Consider the following 24,955-nt stretch of genomic DNA (forward strand, 5'->3'; position numbering starts at 1 on the left):
TTCCTTCTCCACTGGAATATGAGTCACTATGAGAAGACTGTTATATACAGACCACCCCCTTGACCTCTATCTCTGGCCTCCTTAGAGGAGTTATGGCCAAGGCAAGGGTGTAGCTCAGACACACACGCACGCACGCACGCACGCACACACACACACACACACACAAACACACACACACTATTAACACTCACACAATAACACTGTGTGTAAAAACATACAGACATATTCACTCTGTATACACACACACACACACACACAAACACACACACACACACACATGCACACACACGTATTCACTCTGTGTACACACACACTGTTAACGAACACACAAAAACACTATGTGTGAATACACACACGCACACACACACTCACACGTATTCACTCTGTATACACACACACACCCCACACACACACTGTTGACACTCACACAATAACACCGTGTGTAAATACACATTCACACACACATCCATACACATCACATGAGTAACGATACTGTATTATTAATGTCATTACATTGGTCATACAGAACAACGTGAAAGCCACCCATGTTGCTGTTAGTCCTATATGTAATCCAATTCACTAATGGATGCAGGATGCAGCCAGCCATAGTGGGCTGGATCAATGAGTCCTTCCTAGTCTGTAGCACGCTGTACTGTGGTCACTGCTACATAGCCTTGAACACAGATCCACTGTTTGTAGGTTAGATCTCTGTCTATGCTGTGGGTGTAGTATAGTGCTTGATGGGGTCATCGCTACAGTAGCACGGTGGGTATGTCTGTTCAGCACAATAGATGTCTGCCTATGCCGGTGGTCCTCTGTAGCTCAGTCGTTTGAACATGGAGCTTGCGACGCCAGGATAGTGGGTTTGATTCCCGGGACCGGTGGTGTGTAAAATGTATGTGTCGCACGCATGACTGTAAGTCACTTTGGATAAAAGCGTCTGCTAAATGACATATATATTATTACAGTATATTTAAGCAATAAGGTACAAGGGGATGTACCACGGCTAGGTACTGTTCTTACACAACGCAACGTGGAGTGGCTGGCTACAGCTCTTAGCCGTGGTACATTGGCCATATACCACACACTCACAACTAAGGGCTGTTCTTAGGGCCGACACGGAGTGAAGGGCCAGTAAAACAGCCCTTAGGAGGGTGTTATTGACAATAATTCCCTGGTTTGAGGGCCTTATTGCTTCTTATTGCTTGTCATTGTTTCATTTGAGAAACGTTACAGTCTAGTCACGTATAGGCTGCATGGCATGGTGGAGATCACATTGTAATGTACATTGTTGCACAGGTCGGAGAGGAAGAGGGCAAGATTTAGACCAACTGTTGCAAACCAAATGCTAGGCTAGTGGCATGTTTTACAGGGGAGATGAAGTTTATGAATTGCCTGGCTGGGCAGTGGGATAGTGGATGCACATTGATCATTCAAATGGAACCGTTAACAGGCATTATCGTGGTGAGTAAACCAATCAGCATCCAGGATTTTCTATAAAATAATCTTAGTTGATTATTTTATATATTTTACATGTGATAAGGCCACACAGGCACAGAGATAATTACAGACACCTGTGATAATCTGAAGTAGCCAAAAGTGCCACCAGATGTCATGTGACAACAAAAAAAACTCGACAGTTACCAGAAATATACCCTCCCTTTGCAACCTTACGTTTGTCCTAAATAGCAGCCCAATCCCTATATAGTGCACACATGATCCTATGGGCCCTGGTCAAAAGTAGTGCACTGTATAGGGAATAGGGTGCCGTTTAGGACAAAAGAGGGACTGTGGTCATTGGTACAGTAGCCTTCTACAGTGGATGTCTGTTCAGTACTGCCGAGGTCTGTCTATGCCATGTGTGTAGCGTCTGCGGCCCGGTGGCACTGGCTGCTTCCCAATGGCGTGGCGGTGGTTTTAGTAAGTGTATAAAACAGAGTGTGTGTGGTTGGGGGCCGACAGCGGTAATGTCCTCTGGCTCAGGGCGCTGTTGGACCAGGCTGCCAAGCGGCCCTCCCTCCCTTCCCACCTTCCCACTGTCGACAGGGGATTTGTGTGTGTGTGTTTTGGACGGCACTCAGAGGATCTGTACCTACTCTGTCTCTCACTACCCCCTCTGGCACACACACTCATTTCTGAGAATGTCACCAGAGACGTGGAGGTGTGGGGGGGGTGGGGGTCTGGATGGGGGAGTGTGTGTTTGTGTGTGTGCTTGTGTGCATGCCAACTAAGGCTAGTGGTCTATAGATCATTATAAGGCGTGGAGGAAGGCTGTGTGAGAAAGAATCCTAAACTGAGTGTTTTCTGTGGGGGTGTGTTTCTGTTTCTGCATGTTTTCCTCCAAGTCTGTGCCCTGCGGTAAGTGAAGGCAAACAGGCAGTAGGCAGACAGGCAGTAGGCAGACAGGCAGTAGGCAGACAGGCAGTAGGCAGCAGGCAGACGTGGGTCTCTGCTCTTGGGCTGTGTAGAGCCTGCTCTTGTTTTACAGCCTGTACCATTAAGGCTTAATTCTCCTGTGGAAGGCATAGACATGGGCTCTCAAACTCATACACCTGTGTGTGTGTGTGTGTGTGTGTGTGTGTGTGTGTGTGTGTGTGTGTGTGTGTGTGTGTGTGTGTGTGTGTGTGTGTGTGTGTGTGTGTGTGTGTGTGTGTGTGTGTGTGTGTGTGTGTGTGTGTGTGTGTCCACAGCACAGAGAGGCTGGGGTAGCAGCACTGATTGTGAGTGTATGTGAGTGTACGAGCCTCCCTCCAGCACAGGGAGGCTCGTAAAAGTGACTCCTCCTCCTCGGACCACTGGAAGTGTGGAGGATTTATGAGATGCACTGAGAGAGAGAGTTGAGGGGAAAATAGAGAGGAGGGAGTGAGAGAGGGAGAGAAGGGGACAGAGAGAGGGGAAGAGAGGGGTGATGGAGAGAAGGGGGGTAGGGTAGGGGACGATGAAAGGGAGGAAGAGAAAGAGAAACAAGCTGCGTTTTGAGGTATAGCCCGAGCGTCATAGCAGTGCCTTGCCTCGGTAAGAAGGCCTCTGCTGCATTGGCTGTCTGTCTGCCTCTCTTTCTCTGTGTCGGTCTGTCCATTTCTGTCCTTACACTGTCTTCAGAATGTGTGTGTAAGCCCACTAGCATTCGTCATATCACTCAGTCACAGTAATTGTACTCCCTCTGCTACTCTGCTACTGCTCCAATCAGTACAGAGAGAGAAAGAGGGAGAGAGTGAAAGAGAGAGAGGGAGAGAGAGGGGGAGGGAGAGAGAGAGAGGTAGAAAGAGAGAGAGAGAGAGAGAGAGAGAGAGAGAGAGAGAGAGAGAGAGAGAGAGAGAGAGAGAGAGAGAGAGAGAGAGAGAGAGAGAGAAAGGGAGAGAGAAAGAAGAGAGAGTAGAGGGACAAGGGATGGAGAGTGTCAGCCCCTCTACCATGTGCTGACAGACAGGCAGACACTCACATGGGTGCTGCACACCCACACCACCCCCTCCTTCTTATTCTGTCACTCCTCCTCTCCCTCTTTCTGTCTCTCTGTTGCTTTCCCTCCTGTTCTCCTTCTCGTGCACGCTGCTTCTCTGTTGCTCTTCCTCCCTAACTGTACTCTCTCTGTATCTCTCTGCTTGCTCTGTCGCTCACACACACTCTCAGAGTGCCTGTGTGTGTGTGCGTGTGTGCTCGTGTGCACATGTTGAAGAGCTCGCTCAGTGCAGACTTCACTCTGAGGATGGTAAGTAGTGTCTTTCCTCCTGCGTTTTGAGAGTGTGTTTCTGGACTGTGTTGTTGGGAGTGTGTATGATGGAGGATGCTGTCTGTACATGAATTAGAGTGTTTACTGTCAGTATTTGTGTAGTGTGCCTGTGTGTGTGTCTACTGTATGCGCATGTGTACGTCTATACGCATGGCCGAGTGTGTGTGGTCTGATGATGATGATGATGATGATGATGATGGTGATGATGATGGTTAGCCATAAACACGTACACAGCGATGATGAGGCAGTGTGATGGTAGGAAGTACACAGGGATGAGAGAGGAGAGGGCGGGGGAGGGGACATGCGTACGTTGACTGCGGGGTTGGGGTGAGGAGGAGGGAAGAAGGGGAGGAGGGGGAGGTGCAGGACTCACGTGCCTAGTGTGGTGGCCGTGTCGCTGCAGTATTCAAGAGAGAGTGAGAGACTGAGGGTTACATAAAGGCAGGGGGGAGGAGAGGGAGACAGAGACAGGCAGCTCCACTGGGCTCAATAGTCCCTCTGAGCCAGGGCCCTAGACTAGGGTCCACAACAGGAGCTGGTAGGGGACTGGATGGATGGAGAAATGGAAGGTATATACTGCAATACAGTAAAGACCAACAACGGCTAGAGATGCAGTGACACATGAACTCATAGATCTGGAAATTACAATGCAGTTTCTTATTTCTTATGTCAATGTCAATACCTATGAAGTGTTGAATGGAATGGAATGGAATTAGGGTTGGACGGTATCCAGATTTTCATATCATCATACCATCCTTCTCTCATCCCGGGATTTATGGTATTACCGGCTTAGTACACAAAGGGGCGACAAAAAAACTCAAAACACCCATTGGGTGTCTTACCAGAATGCTAACAAAATTAGCACAAGTAATTGCGAGTTTTCATGGAGGCTGCTAGCTAAATATGCTAACGAGCGCAAACGAAAATAAACTAATTGCAAAGACAGGGAACCCAGCTCATAAAGTTATACATATGGTAGGAGCTACCGAATGTCATTTTTGGTGAGTTTAGACATTTACAAGCGGATATGAACGAGAGACATTGTGGAGATGAACAACGTTTTGACACGCGCTTGTCTGAAGGAAGAACAGTACTGGCACTGAAACAGCATGTGTACACGCTGTGTGGACTCTGAAGTCGCTAGGGTAACAGGTCTGCCTGCTCTGATTGGAGAAGAGAGGGGAGGAGCAGACAGGCCGACAACTGAGTGGACAAAAAACACAAGGAAATCAAGATACAGATAGCTCATCCAAAGGGCTTTGACTTCCCAAACACGGCAGGAAGCTAACACAATATGACGCCCCGTCACCTTATTAATACAGCCACTTGCTTAGATAACTTGCAAGTTAAACTTAGGGGTCGCATTAACGCAGAATTCTGTTTTTCACACAGGAAAAAATTATAAAACACATGAGAAATATATTGATGCCAGATGTAAAATGCTTCAGTTTGTGCTTCAGATGAGAATTCACCAACAGGCATTATACCAGCAGACAGCACTCTGACTGATGTGGAGCTACTTTTCTTGGTGTTAATAGCCTACTTTTTTCCGGTAAAATGAAAGATTAACTTTAAGCAAAACATTAGGAAATTTAGCTGGCTACATTCTTTCTATGATAAACATTATCTTCAGAGCTTGTGCTGTTAGGTGACCTAAACTGGGACACCCCAGCCATCCTACAATCCAAACTTGATGCCCTTAATCTCACACAAATTATCAATGAACCTACCAGGTACAATCCCAAATCCGTAAACACAGGCACCCTCATAGATATCATCCTAACCAACCTGCCCTCCAAATACACCTCTGCTGTTTTCAACCAGGATCTCATCGATCACTGCCTCATTGCCTGCGTCCGTAATGGGTCTGCGGTCAAATGACCACCCCTCATCACTGTCAAACGCTCCCTAAAACACTTTAGCGAGCAGGCCTTTCTAATCGACCTGGCCCGGGTATCCTGGAAGGATATTGACCTCATTCCGTCAGTAGAGGATGCCTAGTTATTCTTTAAAAGTGCTTTCCTCACCATCTTAAATAAGCACACCCCATTCCAAAAATGTAGAACCAGGAACAGATATAGCCCTTGGTTCACTCCAGACCTGACTGCCCTTCACCAGCACTAAAACATCCTGTGGCGTACTGCATTAGCATTGAATAGCCCCCGCAATATGCAACTTTTCAGGGAAGTTAGGAATCAATATACACAGGCAGTTAGGAAAGCAAAGGCTATCTTGTTCAAACAGAAATTTGCATCCTGTAGCACAAACTACAAAAGGTTCTGGGACACTGTAAAGTCCATGGAGAATAAGAGCACCTCCTCCCAGCTGCCCACTGCACTGAGGCTAGGAAACACTGTCACCACAAATAAATCCGCGATAATTGAGAATTTCTATAAGCATTTTTCTACGGCTGGCCATGCTTTCCACCTGGCTACCCCTACCCCGGGTCAACAGCCCTGCGCCCCCCACAGCAACTTGCCCAAGCCTCCCCCATTTCTCCTTCAACCAAATCCAGATAGGTGATGTTCTGAAAGAACTGCAAAATCTGGACCCCTACAAATCAGCCGGGCTAGACAATCTGGACCCTCTCTTTCTAAAAAAGAAATTGTTGCAACCCCTATTACTAGCCTGTTCAACCTCTCTTTCGTATCATCTGAGATCCCCAAAGATTGGGGATTCTCCACTATCCCTTACCTTCTCCACTATGCAATCTGGTTTCCGAGCTGGTCATGGGTGCACCTCAGCCACGCTCAAGGTCCTAAACGATATTGTTACCGCCATCGATAAGAGACAGTACTGTGCAGCTGTGTTCATCGACCTGGCCAAGGCTTTCGACTATCAATCACCACATTCTTATCGGCAGACTCAACAGCCTTGGTTTCTCAAATGACTGCCTCGCCTGGTTCACCAACTACTTCTCAGACAGAGTTCAGTGTGTCAAATCGGAGGGCCTGTTGTCCGGACCTCTGGCACTCTCTATGGGGGTGCCACAGGGTTCAATCCTCGAGTCGACTCTTTTCTCTGTATACATGAATGACGTCGTTCTTGCTGCTGGTGATTCTCTGATACACCTCTACGCAGACAACACCATTTTGTATACTTCTGGCCCTTCTTTGGACACTGTGTCAACTAACCTCCAGACGAGCTTCAATGCCATACAACTATCCTTCCGTGGCCTCCAACTGCTCTTAAATGCAAGTAAACCTAATGCATGCTCTTCAACCGATCGCTGCCCACACCGTCCCGCTCGACTAGCATCATTACTTTGGACGGTTCTGACCTAGAAAATGTGGACAACTACAAATACCTAGGTGTCTGGTTAGACTGTAAACTATCCTTCCAGACTCACATTAAGCATCTCCAATCCAAAGTTAAATCTAGAATCGGCTTCCTATTTCGGGCAACAAAGCATCTTCACTCATGCTGCCAAACATACCCTCGTAAAACTGACTATCCTACCGATCCTTGACTTCGGCGATGTCATTTACAAAATGACACACTCTACTCAGCAAATTGGATGCAGTCTATCACAGTGCCATCCGTTTCGTCACCAAAGCCCCATATACTACTACTACTCTCGTTGGCTGGCCCTAGCTTCATATTCGTCGCCAAACCCAGTGGCTGCTGGTTATCTATAAGTCTTTGCTAGGTAAAGCCCCGCCTTATCTCAGCTCACTGGTCACCATGGCAGCACCCACCCGTGGCACGCGCTCAAGCAGGTATATTTCACTGATCACCCCCGAAGCCAATTCCTCCATCGGCCGCCTTTCCTTACAATTCTCTGCTGCCAATGACTGGAATGCACTGCAAAAATCACTGAAGCTGGAGACTCATATCTCCCTCACTAGCTTTAAGCACCAGCTGTCAGAGCAGCTCACAGATCGCTGCACCTGTACATAGCTCATCTGTAAATAGTCCATCCAACTACCTCATCCCCATACTGTTATTTATTTTATTTATTTTGCTGCTTTGCACCCCAGTATTTCTACTTGCACACTCATCTTCTGCACATCCATCACTCCAGTGTTTAATTGCAATATTGTAATTATTTCGCCACTATGGCCTATTTATTGCCTTACCTCCCTTGTCCTACCTCATTTGCACACATTGTGTATAGACTTTTTCTACTGTATTATTGACTGTATGTTTGTTTATTCCATGTGTAACTCTGTGACGTTGTTTGTGTCGCACTGCTTTGCTTTATCTTGGCCAGGTCGCAGTTGCAAATGAGAACTTGTTCTCAACTAGCCTACCTGGTTAAATAAAGGTGAAATTAAAAATGTCCAAAATTAAAAATTAAACATGATGTCCACATGCATCACTTTCTTTTTCGTTGTAAGCTCATTTACCTGTGGCTGCTAGCCAAATAGCGTTGCACTTCTGTTGTCATCTGATGAAAATGAAGCTATTTTTTGCCAAATTTTCTGAGAAGTTAAACCTTAGTTGCATGTTCCTGATCACTCTCTTGAAGCAAAAAAAACCCACTGTTGGGTTTCAAAATAAAACGCGACCTCTGTTAATACACAGCTCCCTCTTTCTCCCGTTGTGCTATTTACAAACAAACACATTAAATAATTTCTGAGAAACTACGGTAAGCTTCATAATGTAAAATAATGTGACAGGTGAAATGAAGAACACAATCTGCTTTATCCCCTAATGTATTGCACAAGTTGCCTGCAGGTATTTACCTAAAAAGTATATATTCAAATGTATTGGAAAAACTTCAAAGAATCAGTTTCAACGATATTGACGCTATTGAAAAACCACCCCGTGGCTACTTCCAAATACCCTGGTATGCAGTATATACGGTATACAGCCCAAGCCTAAATGGAATGTGTACTTTATAGGCCATCCTTGGTTTCGTGATGCCGTGATGAGATGAGAGTAGAAGATTTGATCAAAGTAAAAGCTCCACTTTTGTATCTGCTGGAGACACAGCCGTACTTCATATGTTTGGCTCCAAGTCCCTGTAGTCCATTTGGGTCCAATGGCTTTAGATCAAAATTAGGGAACATGTTACGCGAGATTATCCAGATTATTATGCGTGGGGTGTGTGTGTGTGCGCGCGTGCGTGCGTGCGTGCGTGCGTGCGTGCGTGCGTGCGTGCGTGCGTGTGTGTGTGTGTGTGTGGTGTGTGTGTGTGTGGTGTGTGTGTGTGTGTGTATGTGTGTGCATATATTTCCAAATGTGTGGGTGTTTGCATGCTTGTATGTAAGTCTGTATTCTTGTGCATTGTTTCCAGTATTTTTGTCCTCACTTACTCCTGCCGTCTTGCTCTGAGTTTGCCTGCGCGGGTTGTACCCTAGCCTAGCCTAGAAAACATTCAGAAAACAGAGACCATTCAATAGTATCAGAGACAGAAACAGAGTGGAGTGGATGAGACTGAATGGAGGCTCTGCGTTGACCCACTGCATTCAAAGTACTGTAGGGCTGTTCATTCCCCAAGTGGGCCCATGCAAACCATTGAGACTGGTGGGCAGACCCAGAGAACCATGAACACACACACACACACTCTACTGCGTTACCCCCTTCCCTCCACTGCACCACTCTCACTAGCTCATGGTTTACTACTACAATAGGACTTATTATCATTTCTACATGGAGCCGACTGCAGCTGCAGTCTTTTGAATTGAATAGCCGAGAGGATTTGATGTGCAAACATCCCTTCGCTCTGGTCGCTATTCCATTGTGCATTCCTGCCACAGCCTCATGCGGTCTTTCCCTTACAATTCCCAGAGTGGCAGTTTAGAGTGGATCTCTCAGACTGTTAGACTTAGTTGAATCTGAAATGGCACCCTGTTTCCTATGTAGTGCACTACGTTTGACCAGTGCCTTATGGGCCCTGGTCAAAACTAGTGCACTACATAGGGAATAGAGTGCCATTTAATGCGCAGTCTAAGTAATAGATGATTTTAAAGACTTCTGAAGATGCTTGGTGTTAGAATATCAAGGTTGGCCGAGGCATATGGTGGGTTGGCCGAAGCATACTGGTCAGATCTTTTGAGGAATTAGAGGGGAGCAGTTGTTTGCTGGTCTGCCATTGGTCATTTTGGAGGGCAATGGTTTTCTGGTCTGTCATTGGTCAGTGTTGGAGAGGGCAGTAGTTTTCTGGTTTGTCATTGGTCATTTTGGAGGGCAGTGGTTTTCTGGTCAGTCATTGGTCATTTTGGAGGGCAGTAGTTTTCTGGTCAGTCATTGGTCATTTTGGAGGGGCGTGGTTTTCTGGTCAGTCATTGGTCATTTTGGAGGGGCGTGGTTTCTGGTCAGTCATTGGTCACTGTCGGAGAGGGCGTGGTTTACTGGTCTATCATTGGTCAGCTTTTGAGGGCAGTGTTTGTCTAGTCTGTCATTGGTCAAATGAGTGTTTGTGTGGGCTACAATAGATTGAAATACTTGTACTTTTGTACTTAATGAGGTTATCATCATAGTAAAATAGGAATTTCCTTAAATATGTCTTTGAATGGATCCCCATATCACATTGATACCCTCCCATTCATCAGGCTACAGAGCAGCTATGGATAGACTGGTCTGAGGTCTACAGTTCAGTCTACAGACCAAACAGGGGATAGACAGTTATGGGTATGGTAATGTGATAGTTTGTATTATGTTTTCTATGTAAAAATTATGAGCTCCCGAGTGGCGCAGCAGTCTAAGGCACTGCATCTCAGTGCAAGAGGCGTCACTATAGTACCTGGTTTGAATCCAGGCTGTATCACATCCGGCTGTGATTGGGAGTCCCATAGTGTGGCGCACAATTGGCCCAACATCGTCCGGGTTTGGCTGGAGTAGGCCGTCATTGTAAATAAGAATTTGTTCTTATCTGACTTGCCTAGTTGAATAAAGGTAAAAAAATAAACATCCAAACAATTTTGTAGAGTAAGTTGCTGATTAATGGAGGGTAAACTGTCACACAATTGAAATGTTTTCTATGTACAACATCTTTCCTACGGTAAGTAAAGGTTTTGGTGATTTGCTTTGGGTCATTCACACACACACACGCACACACGCACGCACGCACGCACACACACACACACACACACACACACACACACACACACACACACACACACACACACAATCAATCAACAAAATAGACGGTCAATGCAACAATTCCAATAAATCAAATTGACCAGTGTAACTGTGCTTTCCTCTGGTCCTCAGTCAGGAGTCTCAGCTTTACCGTGTTGTCCTGTACTGTACTATATGTGTCATAATGCCTGACCCTCGGCTATGCTGACTTACCTGAGACAGACACACTGATGCTGCATTCATGTGGAAACTAGGAACTGGGAAACTGGGGGTACAACAACGCTACCCGAGTTTCCCACTTGAATTTAACACTTGGAAGGCAATTTTGGATGCTGTCTTGATGCGTCTGAGCTGCTTTATGGCAGTGTTGGTCTTGAGTATGCGATAATTCTGATACCGCATGAACACGGCATGAGACAGGGGCACTGTCTGTCTGTCTCAGTATCCGTCTGTCTGTCTGTCTGGCTTCTGGCTGTGTTAACCCTGTTCTTTTCTCCCCTTCTCCTTCTCCTCCTCCTCCTCCTTCTCTCTTGTGGCACCAGGCGCGGCTCCCCTCCTGTTCATCCACCCTAAGCATTGCTGAGGTACTCTTGCAAACCTACTAAGGAATCGCCATGGGCACCGTCGTCATGACGTTGTCATGGCATCGTCATGGCATCGGTTACCATGGTCCCCCCTCCTCGTTCACCTGGCATGTTTGCGCAGTCACTCCATCCTTCCTTCCTTCTTCCTTCTTCCTCTGTTTTGCATAATGTTCCTCCTCCTTCTTCCTTTTATCTGTATGTCTGCCCTGCATGCTGCCCCTGCTAGGTGGAAGGACACAGTCGTCTCTCGGAGTACTGCAAATCCCAGAATCCTTTGCATTTTTAAATCTCTTCCTGTATCAGAGTATGTACAGGCCTTTTGACCAGTTTCATGTTAACATTTGGACCATAGTGTAATCGAACGCATCATATCGTCTGAGATACCCTAAATTGTATCTAATTGACTCCCTCCCTCCCCACACACAGCTCCACTCACGTCATCACCTCACCACCCACTCACACCTCCTGCCATGTGACATGTGACTCAGTGACGTTCCAAATACAGTGTTAGAGTTGAAACGTCATGGTAGCCGTCTCGCTGTGCGGCGGCAGCGGTGCTTGTACCAACAGTGCATTGCTCTACCCTTCAGCTGGTTTTGAGGTAGGCTTGCTCTTATTCAGCATTGTGACAATATCTCTAACAGGCACCTCTCCTGTGCTTGATTTATTGTTAGTGAGATTGATGATTGGGAAGGGATATGGTATCCATCTGCAATAGATGGGCAGTGGGAGGACACAATAGATCTCCTGTAAGTAGCATTTATTTATAAAAATAAATAGAAAGTTGGACACTAATGCAGGGTTGTCAAGCTAATTTTGCCCGTATTCAGTCTTCATTGAGGTCCGGAGGGCCACACTGAAAATGTGTTATATTTCCATGCAGTTAAAATGAGCGTAAAATAGTCCTCTACACATTGTTTCTGGAATGTTCTATGGTCCCTGACTGTCTAGCTTTCATTTCAGTGATTAGTGAGCTGGACACAGTCAACTGGATGAATGTAGGTCCATTATCATTCTACACATTTGGATTTAGTCATGTTAAAGTATATTGAATTCGTTCGTTGCCCCCTAAATTTATTTTTGCAAAATGTCAAATGTCAAAGATTGGATCCCCTCGTGTGCCGGATCTGCGGACCAAATGTTTGACACTCCAGCTCTAATGGCTCGGATGCAATAAGTTTAATAAACCAATGTTTTGACAGCTTAAGCACAGGCCTTCAGTAGGGTTTCATCTGATTTAGGGTCAGCTTTCTCTACCCTTGCAGCAACCAATAATGTGAGTTATAACTGACCTTGGATCATTTTAGAGCGAAGATACAGGAACCATATGTCAAACACTGAAGAGAAAAGAGGCACATTTCCACCAGTACACCAACACAAACAAAGCTAATATCACTCTCCTCCGCTCACTAACACTAACTCACTCTCAGACCCATGCTAAACGTGCTCTAGGTTGGAGCAAAAAGTTGCCATCACATTATTTGGTTACTATTTCATCAATTTTTGTTTCTGTATTGTCAGAATATTGGTTGTTTTGGAGTCAGTGGTCTTTTTTTGTTGTTGTTTGAACTGATTTCTGTATGTGTCACCTCAGTAGTCCTGGGTTGTGTGTGTGTGTGTGTGTGTGTGTGTGTGTGTGTGTGTGTGTGTGTGTGTGTGTGTGTGTGTGTGTGTGTGTGTGTGTGTGTGTGTGTGTGTGTGTGTGTGTGTGTGTGTGTGTGTGTGTGTGTGTGTGTGTGTGTGTGTGTGTGTGTGTGTCTATATGTGTGTCTGTGTGTGTGCCAGGCCACAACTATGTGTACTATTGTACTGTACCAGGACATTTGAGTGTGTGTGTACATGTATATGTGCGTGCCTGTGTGTGTGTGTACCAATATGGGACATGTGTGTGATGCATGAAGGCGAGTGACCTATCCTGTGGCTTCCTCCAGGCCTCACGGAGAGAGTTCAGGGCTCACCTGGATGAGGTCATCACGCTCAAGTCAAGGTACTCTACCTTGGACCAGGTAAACCCCCTTACATTCTTCCTACCCTTCCTCTATACCGGCATGCGGGCCTCGCTCCTCACCATAGACACAGGCACAGTCACCACACAGCACTAGGGCCTCAGAGAAACCAAAGACACCTGTTAGAGACCCCTGACAGACATCCAGAGGTACGTAGACAGACAGGGGAGGTGCCAGGATCCACAGCCCACAGAGGGCTCGCCATCTCAGGCAGCCTGCTCTCGGCGGCTCCCCTGTGTGGTGATGCAGTACTGGAGCTCATCTACAGTAGTGAGAGATTGTAGGGAAGAGAGGGAGGAGAGGCAGGAGAGGCAGGAAGGACACGTCGGATGTATTGCCATAGGGGAGCAACACACAATATGAAAGGTTCCAGTAGGAATTTGGCACACAGAGTAGTTTGGGTAATGTAGTCTTTCTAGGCGTTTTAGCTTGATCTGTTCATAACAATACCTCTCTCTCACCAGGCATTTTAGCAAAGCCCATACAATGAACAGTACAGTAGGCTTGGAGATAGAGTGTTCAGTACATCCCCTGCTCAGGCCTCTCTAGAACTCCACCAGCGTTCATTCTCTCTCATCCGTCATCCATCTAGTCGTGCGTGTGTGTGTGTGTGTGTGTGTGTGTGTGTGTGTGTGTGTGTGTGTGTGTGTGTGTGTGTGTGTGTGTGTGTGTGTGTGTGTGTGTGTGTGTGTGTGTGTGTGTGTGTGTGTGTGTGTGTGTGTGTGTTGGCAGCTGGGCAGGGGAGCAGTTCTTGCAGCGTTTTTGTATGTGTTGTTGTGCTTTTGTTCATGTCTATGTGAAGATGTGCACATCAATGTCCTTGTACCAGAGCATAGCTGTGTGTGTGTGTGTGTGTGTGTGTGTGTGTGTGTGTGTGTGTGTGTGTGTGTGTGTGTGTGTGTGTGTGTGTGTGTGTGTGTGTGTGTGTGTGTGTGTGTGTGTGTGTGTGTGTGTGTGTGTCAGGGGAAGAGGAAGTGCTGTCAGGTGGCGTCACTCCTATGTGATGCTCGTCCCTATCCGCGAATCGACCCTTGAGTAGTGTAGAGGGGCATCTCTCACCCCCCTCACTCTCTCCCTCCCTCGCCCCCCCCCCCCCCCCCCCCTCTCCCCCTCTGTCCCCCTTAGGTCTCGCTCTGGCAAGTGAGTGTTGTCTTTTGAGGGCCACAGAAGCATTTGTCCCGTCCTTCCCCACTCTGTCACTATCCTCTCTTCCATCCCTTTCTCCCGTGGGACAGAGTGGTGCTAGAAGGGTTTTGAACTCCTTTCTCCTTTCCTCTCCTCTCCTTTCCTCTCCTCTCCTAGTCTTGCGTAGCCACAGCTCCAAAATAACCTGGTTATCACACCTGCCTTGGAAGTCTGGAGAAGTTTGTATTGCAAAAACGCGGTTTGAATGGACCGTAGGATTTTGATTGGATGTTACATTTCAAGAACCCTCCCCACATGCTCGTTGGTGCTACGTGTTATGTTCGTCACTGCTTTCAGACCGGGTAGGACACATTTTGCAGTGAGTTGTTCTGTGTGCTAGTTTGCAACATGGCAGAAAGTGGTAAAAAACCTGGAGGAAAAAGGGAATTGTGTGCTCCATACACAACCAGTATATGGACACATGTTTACCCGTCTTTCCTCATGTCCTGTTGCACCTACTGCACTAATCTAGTGAGTACCTCTGGAGCTCCGCCCAAGCAAGACACTTTATTGTTTTGATATGTTGCGATGGGTCACTGATTTAAAGCGGGTTCCAAATTCCACCCCTATTTTGCAATTTTTCTACCCTGGACTACCCTGGCTTCCCATGTAAGGACGAGGCTACTCCTCCCGTTCTCTCCTCCCCTCCCTGCCCCATGTCACATCCCTCTCCTCTTCCTCTCCTCCGAAATCCCCCTCTTTGCATAATTTGTCGGACAGCGCCTTTGTTTTTTGCTGAGCCCAGCACAGAAACACAGGAACAGTGGCTGTTCCCTCGTCCCCGCGAGCCGCTTGTTTACCTCGTCCGTTATTGGCCAATTCATTTCCCCTAGGCAGCGGTAAGCTTAGCGGCGTCCGTGGCTCGCCGTAGCCGTCCACTCCGAGACCTTTCTCCCTGACTCGGCCTCCGTGCTCGCCACTCGCTATTCCACATGCGCCCCCTCCGCCATTGATCTCTGTGGACGATCGCCATGACAACCCATCGTCAGGCCGTTTCCGCGGCGACTATCGGGTTGCCGTGTAAAGCAATTATGGTTGTTTTCCGTGTGTGTGTGTGTGTGTGTGTGTGTGTGTGTGTGTGTGTGTGTGTGTGTGTGTGTGTGTGTGTGTGTGTGTGTGTGTGTGTGTGTGTGTGTGTGTATATTCTGTTCCATTAAGGTTCAGTTTAATAGGCTGGTGTATAGTCAGGGTTTTGCCTAAGGGTAGGCATATTGCTGCAGGGCCTAAGAGCTCTGCTACACACACGCAGACAGACAGACACACACAGACAGACACACACACAGACAGACACACACACATGGACACTTAGCGTACTCACATGGACACGAGCAAACACACCCTTCAATCAGTTCTACTACACACACAGCATACTCATACATGATATATAAACACTCTCATTCAGTGCAGTTCACATGTTCTTCAAAACAGTCAATGGCAGCCGTCCCAGTCACAAATACACCTACACACACTCCTGGCACAAGTACCGCTACAGTGCAGTGTGCCTCAAATAGACTTTCAGTAATTCCTTCTTTTGAATTACACTGTTGGGCATAAAGTCATATTCACTTTTTCCACACTGCAGTGTGTGCGTGCGTGCGTGTGTGTGTCTGTGTGTGTGTCTGTGTCTATGTGTGTCTGTGTCTGTGTCTGTGTCTGTGTGCGTGCATGCGTGCGTGTGTGTGTGCGTGCGTGTGTGTGTGTGTGTGTGTTTGTGTGTCTGTCAAGTGTCTGTCTTAAGTACTGTAGTGTCTGTACGAAAACTGTTTGATTTAAGTGACCTGTACTAAAACGTCTGTGTGTATGTGTATGTTACATTTTGTGTCACTCATGCATACAGTATACCTCTCTTTCTCTGTTTTCCAAGGAAAGGGAGGGAGAGAGGGAGGGAGAGAGGGAGGGAGAGAGGGATAGAGGGAGAAAAGGTGGGAGTGTATGATGTCATGCTTTGCTCTACCCGTTTCTCCACACATTTGCTTCTGCACCCTTTTTCTGCACTTTTTCTCCACACTCTCTCACTCTTTCCTCTCGGTGCTCTTTTCATCTGTCCACATAAGTCGTTGTGCTCTCTCTCTCTCTCTCTCTCTCTCTCTCTCTCTCTCTCTCTCTCTCTCTCTCTCTCTCTCTCTCCATGGCTTTCTGGTGGTAAATCTCTTTAGTAAGTGTTTGTCTCAGTGAAGTTCTGTTGTCTGTCTCTTTCCACCTGTGTTGGTGTGTCTCACCCTCTGTCCATTCCTAGTGCCACCAATGTAGCAGCATCATCCACCGTTCTCATACGGTTATGCCCAAACGTTACATGAATGTTAAGGAGCCGTTAGCCTAGTCACTGACCCGATCCCCCTTCCGCTTAGTATAATATCACGTTAGTATTACGCTAGTGAGGAACAGAGTTGTTGACAAGTATAGAGAATATAAACAGATTTGCTGTTTAAGGTTGACTTTCGAAGGGGTTCCCTTGCAGACTGGCTAGATCGATTTCATTAGAACGACACCCAATATATGTGTTTTTATGTTGTGTAATACATCTTGTTGAGTTCATGGTTATTTTTGTGTAGTTTGTAAAAAAGTCCATGTTAGACATATAATGGTACTGTTAGTCCTGATCAAAACCTTTCAGAAGAAGGCACACCTGTAATGTTCTGAATCTCATAACTTAGTTGTTAATTGTTAGTCTTCATTTTTGCTTTCTATGTATTGAAAGTTGATTTTTCTATGTATTCTGCAAGTTGATCTTTCTATGTCTTCTGTAGACTTAGTAACTTCCCTTCTCCCATCCCCTCCTGTCTCTCCCTTTCACTCCCCCTCCTCCCCCCCCCTGTATCTTTAGCTCTCTCTCTCTCTCTCTCTCTATCGTTCTCACTATCTCTCTCGCTCTTTTTCCCATCCCGTTCTTTCTCCTCCTCTTTTTTCTACCTCTCTCTCTCACTCCCCCTTTCTCTCCCTCTCTCTCCTCTCTTTCTCTCGCTCAACCTCGTCACTTTCCCTCTCTCACACACTCCCCCTTACCCTATCCCTTCTCCCTTCTGCTAGCAGTCGATTGTTGTTCCTTGTGTCTCGCTCTCTTGTTGTCTCTGTTGTTGTGTTGTGGTACAGTACTGATGCATCCTGGGAGTTGATGTTCACTGATGCCTGTGATGATGCTTTATCTCCTACTAGCTCCAGTGTAGGTTGGAGGGGCTTAAAGATGATCGCAGGAGCCATAGGACCTTCAGCTCTCGAGTAACTATCCCCCCCCCATCAATGAGGAGCTGCCGCCCTCCGTTTCTGGCTTTCTCTCTGTTTTTCTGTCTTTCTTGCCATCTCTCTTTCTTTCTCTCTCTCCCTAACATGCTCTGCTTTTAGTATCTGTGTCTGGTGTTGCAGAATGTCTGTAGACGACATCAGTTTGCTCCAGTAGTGCACACTCTCTCTCTCTTCCTTTCGCTCTTTCTCTCTCTCTCTCTTTTAGTTCACTAGTTGAGCTGCAGTCTTGTCTGGTCGTTTTGCTTTTCTCTCGGCTATGGGACCACATCCTGCTATCCCTCCCTCCCTCCCCTCCATCCCCCTTGCCCCTCTCTCCCGCCTCTGGCTGTGCAGTACCCAGCGGTGTTGCAGTAGTTGTAGTGGGGGGGGGGGGGGCACATGTTGCTGAGCCACATAGACATGGAGCAGATAAGACAGACAACCAGACACGCAGGCATACAGAGACAGACAGACAGACAGGTAGGCAGGTAGGTAGATGGGAGACAGAAAGAAATAGAGACAGACAGGTAGACAAGTAGGCAGACAGGTAGACAGGAGACAAAACGGAATAGAGACACAGACATAATTTCTGAGCTAAAACTGATCGTAATCCCCCACCCCCTCAACACACACACATTCACATAGAGTGTGTGAGGGCTGTACTTACTGTAGCGCCTCACTCTAACCATTCCCTCTGTCTAGCTACACTCTTCTGCGTTAGTTGAGCGTTAGCTTATCGTTCCCATAGAATCAGAGGTTTTCAGAGAAACCCAGCCCTCCTGCTCCACATCTGAGCAGCCACTATCAATACTGCTGTTATTGCTCTTAATATATCTGTTATTATCAATGTTTAATCAATATGGATGTTGTTGCCTTTGTCCACTATATCTGTGAATTTAAATTTAAGTCATCTATTTTAGCTCAGTCGAATTAATCCAGGTATATCTGTGAATTTAACTCATCTATTTTAGCTCAGTCGAACTAATCCAGGTATATCTGTGAATTTAACTCATCGATTTTAGCTCAGTCGAACTAATCCAGGTATATCTGTGAATTTAACTCATCGATTTTAGCTCAGTCGAACTAATCCAGGTATATCTGTGAATTTAACTCATCTATTTTAGCTCAGTCGAACTAATCCAGGTATATCTGTGAATTTAACTCATCGATTTTAGCTCAGTCGAACTAATCCAGGTATATCTGTGAATTTAACTCATCGATTTTAGCTCAGTCGAACTAATCCAGGTATATCTGTGAATTTAACTCATCTATTTTAGCTCAGTCGAACTAATCCAGGTATATCTGTGAATTTAACTCATCTATTTTAGCTCAGTCGAACTAATCCAGGTATATCTGTGAATTTAACTCATCTATTTTAGCTCAGTCGAACTAATCCAGGTATATCTGTGAATTTAACTCATCTATTTTAGCTCAGTCGAACTAATCCAGGTATATCTGTGAATTTAACTCATCTATTTTAGCTCAGTCGAACTAATCCAGGTATATCTGTGAATTTAACTCATCTATTTTAGCTCAGTCGAACTAATCCAGGTATATCTGTGAATTTAACTCATCGATTTTAGCTCAGTCGAACTAATCCAGGTATATCTGTGAATTTAACTCATCTATTTTAGCTCAGTCGAACTAATCCAGGTATATCTGTGAATTTAACTCATCGATTTTAGCTCAGTCAAACTAATCCAGGTATATCTGTGAATTTAACTCATCGATTTTAGCTCAGTCGAACTAATCCAGGTATATCTGTGAATTTAACTCATCTATTTTAGCTCAGTCGAACTAATCCAGGTATATCTGTGAATTTAACTCATCTATTTTAGCTCAGTCGAACTAATCCAGGTATATCTGTGAAATTAACTCATTTATTTTAGCTCTGTCTAACTCATCCAGCTATATCTGTGAATTGAGCTAATCTGTTTTAACTCAGTGAAATTATTCCAGCCGCTATCACTGTATCAAGCAAGACAAGAGGCACTTGAATTAGTATTACCCATGTGATTTACAGTGCTGCTATGTCAATGAGATTGTATGCACCATATAAAAGAGGATAATGATACGAGGTCAGGAAGCGGAAGACATCTGTATGGAAGGACAAAGAGCAAGATAGGTGTAGTGTCACGAACCTCTTTCTCGGTCACTTTTTTGACTGTTGTGAAAACATCTCATCTTTCAAACATGTCGAAAAGGCAACCTGGTCTATAAAAATCTCATTGTGTCTCTTTTTTCTCTCTCTCTCTCTCGCTCTCCCTCTCTCATTCGCCAGGTGCAGTCACGATGCAGCAGCAAAGAAAATATCCTAAGATCAAGTAAGCACTCTACCACACGCTCTGAAGAAGCGACTTAGAGCTTCCCCTGTAGCAGGACAATTGTTTGTGCACGTCTATGTGTGCGTGTGTGTTCATACATGAGCATTCTTGCATCCGTCCGTGCACACGAGTGATGTTGTGCCAGGGGCTAACTGAGGCTCATGTTAACAATCTGAAATATGCTGTGGAAGCGTCAGCTTAAAAGACAGGGAATTTGGTCAAGAGAAATCCGTGCACTGTAGCTTCTCTTCTCTGTGCTGCTAGGCAGAGGTAGGAGAGAGAGATTACACGTTAGTTACACCTGACTTTGTTCTGTGTGTGTGTGTGTGTAAATGAAATAACACATATGGAATCATGTATTAACCAAAAAAGTGTTAAACAAGAAACACGAGCAACGGACATTAGACCACTGGAAATCTGTCCTTTGGTCTGATGAGTCCAAATTTAAGATTTTTGGTTCCGTGTATTTAAGATTTTTGGTTCTGTGTATTTGTGAGACGCAGAGTAGGTGAACGGATGATCTCCGAATTTGTGGTTCCCACCGTGAAGCATGGAAGAGGTGTGATGGTGTGCGGGGTGCTTTGCTGGTGACACTCTTGGTGATTTATTAAGAATTCAAGGCACACTTAACCAGCATGGCTACCACAGCATTCTGCAGCGATACGCCATCCTATCTGGTTTGCTCATAGTGGGACTATAATTTAGGCTGTGGAAGGGCTATTTGACCAAGAAGGAGAGGGATGAAGTGCTGCATCAGATGACCTGGCCTCCACAATCACCTGACCTCAACCCAATTGAGATGATTTGGGATGAGTTGGACCTAGTGAAGGAAAAGCAGCAAACAAGTGCTCAGCATATGTGGAAACACCTTCAAGACTGTTAGAAAAGCATCCCAGGTGAAGCTGGTTGAGAGAATGCCAAGAGTGTGCAAAGCTGTCATCAAGGCAAAGGGTGGCTTCTTTGAAGAATCTCAAATCAAATATATATTTTGATTTGTTTAACACTTTTTTTGGTTACTACATGATTCCATTTGTTATTTCATAGTTTTGATGTCTTCACTATTATTCTACGATGTAGAAAATAGTCCAAATAAAGACAAACCTTTTAAGGAGTAGGTGTGTCCAAACTTTTGACTGGTACTGTATGTGTATGATTCAGTGTAAGACACTGTCCCTGTGTCCTCTCTCTCTCTGTCTCTCTCTCTCTCTCTCTCTCTCTCTCTCTCTCTCTCTCTCTCTCTCTCTCTCTCTCTCTCTCTCTCTCTCTCTCTCTATCTCTCTCTCTCTCTCTCTCTCTCTCTCTCTCTCTCTCTCTCTCTCTCTCTCTCTCTCTCCCTCCCATCAGGTCACAGTGCGGTGGACATCACCAAGGTGGCCCGGAGACACCGCATGTCCCCGTTCCCCCTCACCTCCATGGACAAGGCCTTCATCACTGTGCTAGAGATGACCGCCATCCTGGGTACTGAGATCATCAACTACAGAGGTGAGGAGGGGAATGCACACACACATTAGCTATAAAAGTGCATACACAAATACTGCACACACACATGAAAGTATGGAGGTGAGGACACACACACACATACACACGTCAACTATACAACACACATGTCACCCACACACACATACACACATACATGCACAAATCAGCACACATCAACTAGTCTGTATTGTGTCTGGTCAGCATGATGAGTACATCTATCAATCATCTATTACAAAGGCCAGGCAAGAGAGTGAGTCATCCACTGACTACATCAATATTACTGTATATATCACCTTACGAACACATCAACTATAGATGTGAGAGAGAGAGAGCGAGAGAGAGTGAGAGAGAGAGAGAGAGAGAGAGAGAGAGAGAGAGAGAGAGAGAGAGAGAGAGAGAGAGAGAGAGAGAGAGAGAGAGAGAGAGAGAGAGAGAGAGAGAGAGAGAGAGAGAGAGAGGGAGAGAGAGGGAGAGAGAGGGAGGGAGAGGGAGGGAGGGAGAGGGAGGGAGAGAGGGAGAGAGAGAGAGAGAGAGAGAGAGAGAGAGAGAGAGAGAGAGAGAGAGAGAGAGAGAGAGAGACGGAGAGAGAGAGACGTGAAGCATGGAAGATGTGCATATTGTGCATATTATATATTCCATTTATATCCACAAATCTCGGTTTACATTGACGCCATATTCAGAAATGCCTCCAAAATATCCGGAGAAATTGCAGAGAGCCACGTCAAATAACAGAAATACTCATCATAAACTTTGATGAAAGATACATGTTTTACATAGAATTAAAGATACACTTGTTCTTAATGCAACCGCTGTGTCAGATTTCAAAAAAACTTTACGTAAAAAGCACACCATGCAATAATCTGAGACGGTGCTCAAAAATAACAACATTTCTCCGCCATGTTGGAGTCAACAGAAATACGAAATTACATCATAAATATTCCCTTACCTTTGATCATCTTCATCAGAATATACTCCCAGGAATCCTAGTTCCAGAATAAATTGTTGTTTTGTTCGATAATGTCCATTACTTATGTCTAAGTAGCTACTTTTGCTAGCATGTTTAGTGCACATGTCCAAACGCTCGCGCAGATGCAGGCGAACTCGGACGAAAACTTCATCTACACCACCATCTATAGCATAACTAGACCCAGCCTCATCTACACCACCATCTATAGCATAACTAGACCCAGCCTCAGCTACACCACCATCTATAGCATGACTAGACCCAGCCTCATCTACACCACCATCTATAGCATGACTAGACCCAGCCTCAGCTACCCCACCATCTATAGCATGACTAGACCCAGCCTCTGCTACCTATGTCTCATGGCACCCTGCACGTTGACCTCGAATTCCCCCACTGGCGCTTGTATCCTCACCTTGTCTATGGCCTTTGTGTGCATGCAAAGCTCTTATTCCCCAAATCCCCCCACTCAAAGCACCGTATACTATTTGTGAAGGCAAACCCTGCGTAGAGCCCCTACCCGAGCATCACTTTAAAATACACATTTAACTGTTACTCATTGTAATTCAGAAACAAGAAGTCTTGAACGATACAACATGCTTAATGGCATCTGCCTGAAAGCCTGCCGACAGTACACGAAAACCGATAGCAAACTTACCAAACCGACTCAGCTCTTTCCGGATTTGATCATCCATAATAAACAGAGGTAGATTCACAACTACCACCCTAGTCGAAGGAGTCGAAACAGGGAGACCCAGAGACTCACAGACATAAAGTGAGTGACCATTACCTAACTTAGCACTACATGATCAGTAGCTCAACAGTGTGGTCCTAGGATGGTGGGTTTGACTCCCGGGACCAACCGTATGTAAAATTGGATAAAAGCGTCTGCTAAATAACATTATTCATATTACAATAGAATGTCGGTGGTACAGAACAGACTTGTAGCACCGTGTCAGGCTCAACCACCTCACTGACAATATGAACTACACATGACAGGGTTTAAACTGACTCTGGCTCTTGTCTGCAGGCTTAGATGTTACACACATACTCTGAATGTCAAGTTACAGTGTACAGACACATTCAGAGGAGTACAAACACACTGGTCCTGGAGCATGTCTGTCCCCCTAGCTCTTCCTAGGGCACTGCCCTCAGGGCCTTTGTCAGAGTGCCTTAGGGCCGTGGTCACCCCCCTGGCTGTGTGACATCAGTGTGGTGGTGGTGACACAGACCTGACATGGGGGCAGGGCACACGACACACATTTACACACTCACACACTTCTGATTCAGCTCTGTGCTCATCATGACTAATAGAACAGCTATGGTGGTGTGTTCTCTCTCTTTTCTCCTAGTAAAGTGATGTTTCATGTTGTTTTGGGGGAGGGTGTTTCAGGATGGAACAGCTCCCGTTCTGGTGGGGGGAGGGGTGTGTGGTGGGGGGAGGGGATGGAGAGGGGGGTGTGGTGGGGGAGGGGAGGGGAGGCAGAGAGATAGGTGTGTGGTGGGGGGGGAGGGGGCATGGTCCGTGTGTGTGCTTGATGGAGCTTGTCTTAGCTTGTCTAAGCTTGCCTGGCACAATACTATCAATTCCTTGAATAGTCCCAAAAGTGCAAATCCACTCACGTCCCAACATCTGGCACTCCAGTCTTATTCAAATGCTTGAAGTAACATTATTTGAACATACTCTTATGTGTGTGCGTGCATATGTGCGTGCTTGTGCGTGTGTGTCCCAATCCTCAGCTCTCCATCTCATGTAAGTCATTGATATCATAGCTCAGATTTCACATTAACACCCACTTAATAATCACAGAAAGACACACACACTCACACACACAAGAGTGTGTGGGCATGAGTGTTTGTGTGTGTCTGTGTATGTTTGTTCCGGTGTGTGTGTGTTTGTTTGGATGTGTGTGTTTTTTAGGTTCGGGTGTGTGTGTGCATGTGTGCGTGTGTGTGTGTTTTTCTGGTCAGGTGGTGAGTCACCCACAGAGATCCTGATGAGAGGTGTCACACTCTCTCTCTAACACACACACCTCTGGCACATATGTCTCTCCGTGTCTTCATCTGAAACAGATGCCCTCTCTCCCTCCTCTCTCTCTCTCCCTCTCTCCCTCCATCTGTCCCTCCTCTCCCTCCCTCTCTCCCTCTCTCCCTCTGTCTCTCCCTCCCTCTCTCTCCCTCTCTCCCTCTCTCCCTCCATCTGTCCCTCCTCTCCCTCCCTCTCTCCCTCTCTCCCTCTGTCTCTCCCTCCCTCTCTCTCTCTCCTTCTCCCTCTCCCTCTCTCCCTCTCTCTCCCTCCCTCTCTCCCTCTCTCTCTCTCTCCTTCTCTCTCTCTCCCTCTCTCCCTCTCTCCCTCTCTCTCTCCTTCTCTCTCCCTCTCCCTCTCTCCCTCTCTCAATTCCATTCAATCCCTCTCTCTCTCCTCTCCCTTTCTC

General features: G+C 46.1%; 1 protein-coding gene across 2 annotated transcripts in view; it reads left to right on the forward strand.

The window, feature by feature from the left end:
• The window catches only part of LOC120024378 (gephyrin), a 103,806-nt gene that overhangs the window by 70,084 nt on the left and 8,767 nt on the right, over nt 1-24,955 (forward strand). The window contains exons 9-13 of one of the 2 annotated variants that reach the window (XM_038968608.1): nt 11,302-11,343; nt 13,275-13,349; nt 17,688-17,750; nt 20,035-20,077; nt 21,422-21,559. In XM_038968608.1, the coding sequence (XP_038824536.1) occupies nt 11,302-11,343; nt 13,275-13,349; nt 17,688-17,750; nt 20,035-20,077; nt 21,422-21,559 (361 nt within the window). The remainder of the gene's footprint in view (nt 1-11,301; nt 11,344-13,274; nt 13,350-17,687; nt 17,751-20,034; nt 20,078-21,421; nt 21,560-24,955) is intronic. The other variant, XM_038968609.1, reaches the window with a different exon arrangement.

The sequence above is a fragment of the Salvelinus namaycush genome, chromosome 29 (genome assembly GCF_016432855.1).
Source record: "Salvelinus namaycush isolate Seneca chromosome 29, SaNama_1.0, whole genome shotgun sequence".
In the NCBI taxonomy this organism is placed as follows: domain Eukaryota; kingdom Metazoa; phylum Chordata; class Actinopteri; order Salmoniformes; family Salmonidae; genus Salvelinus; species Salvelinus namaycush.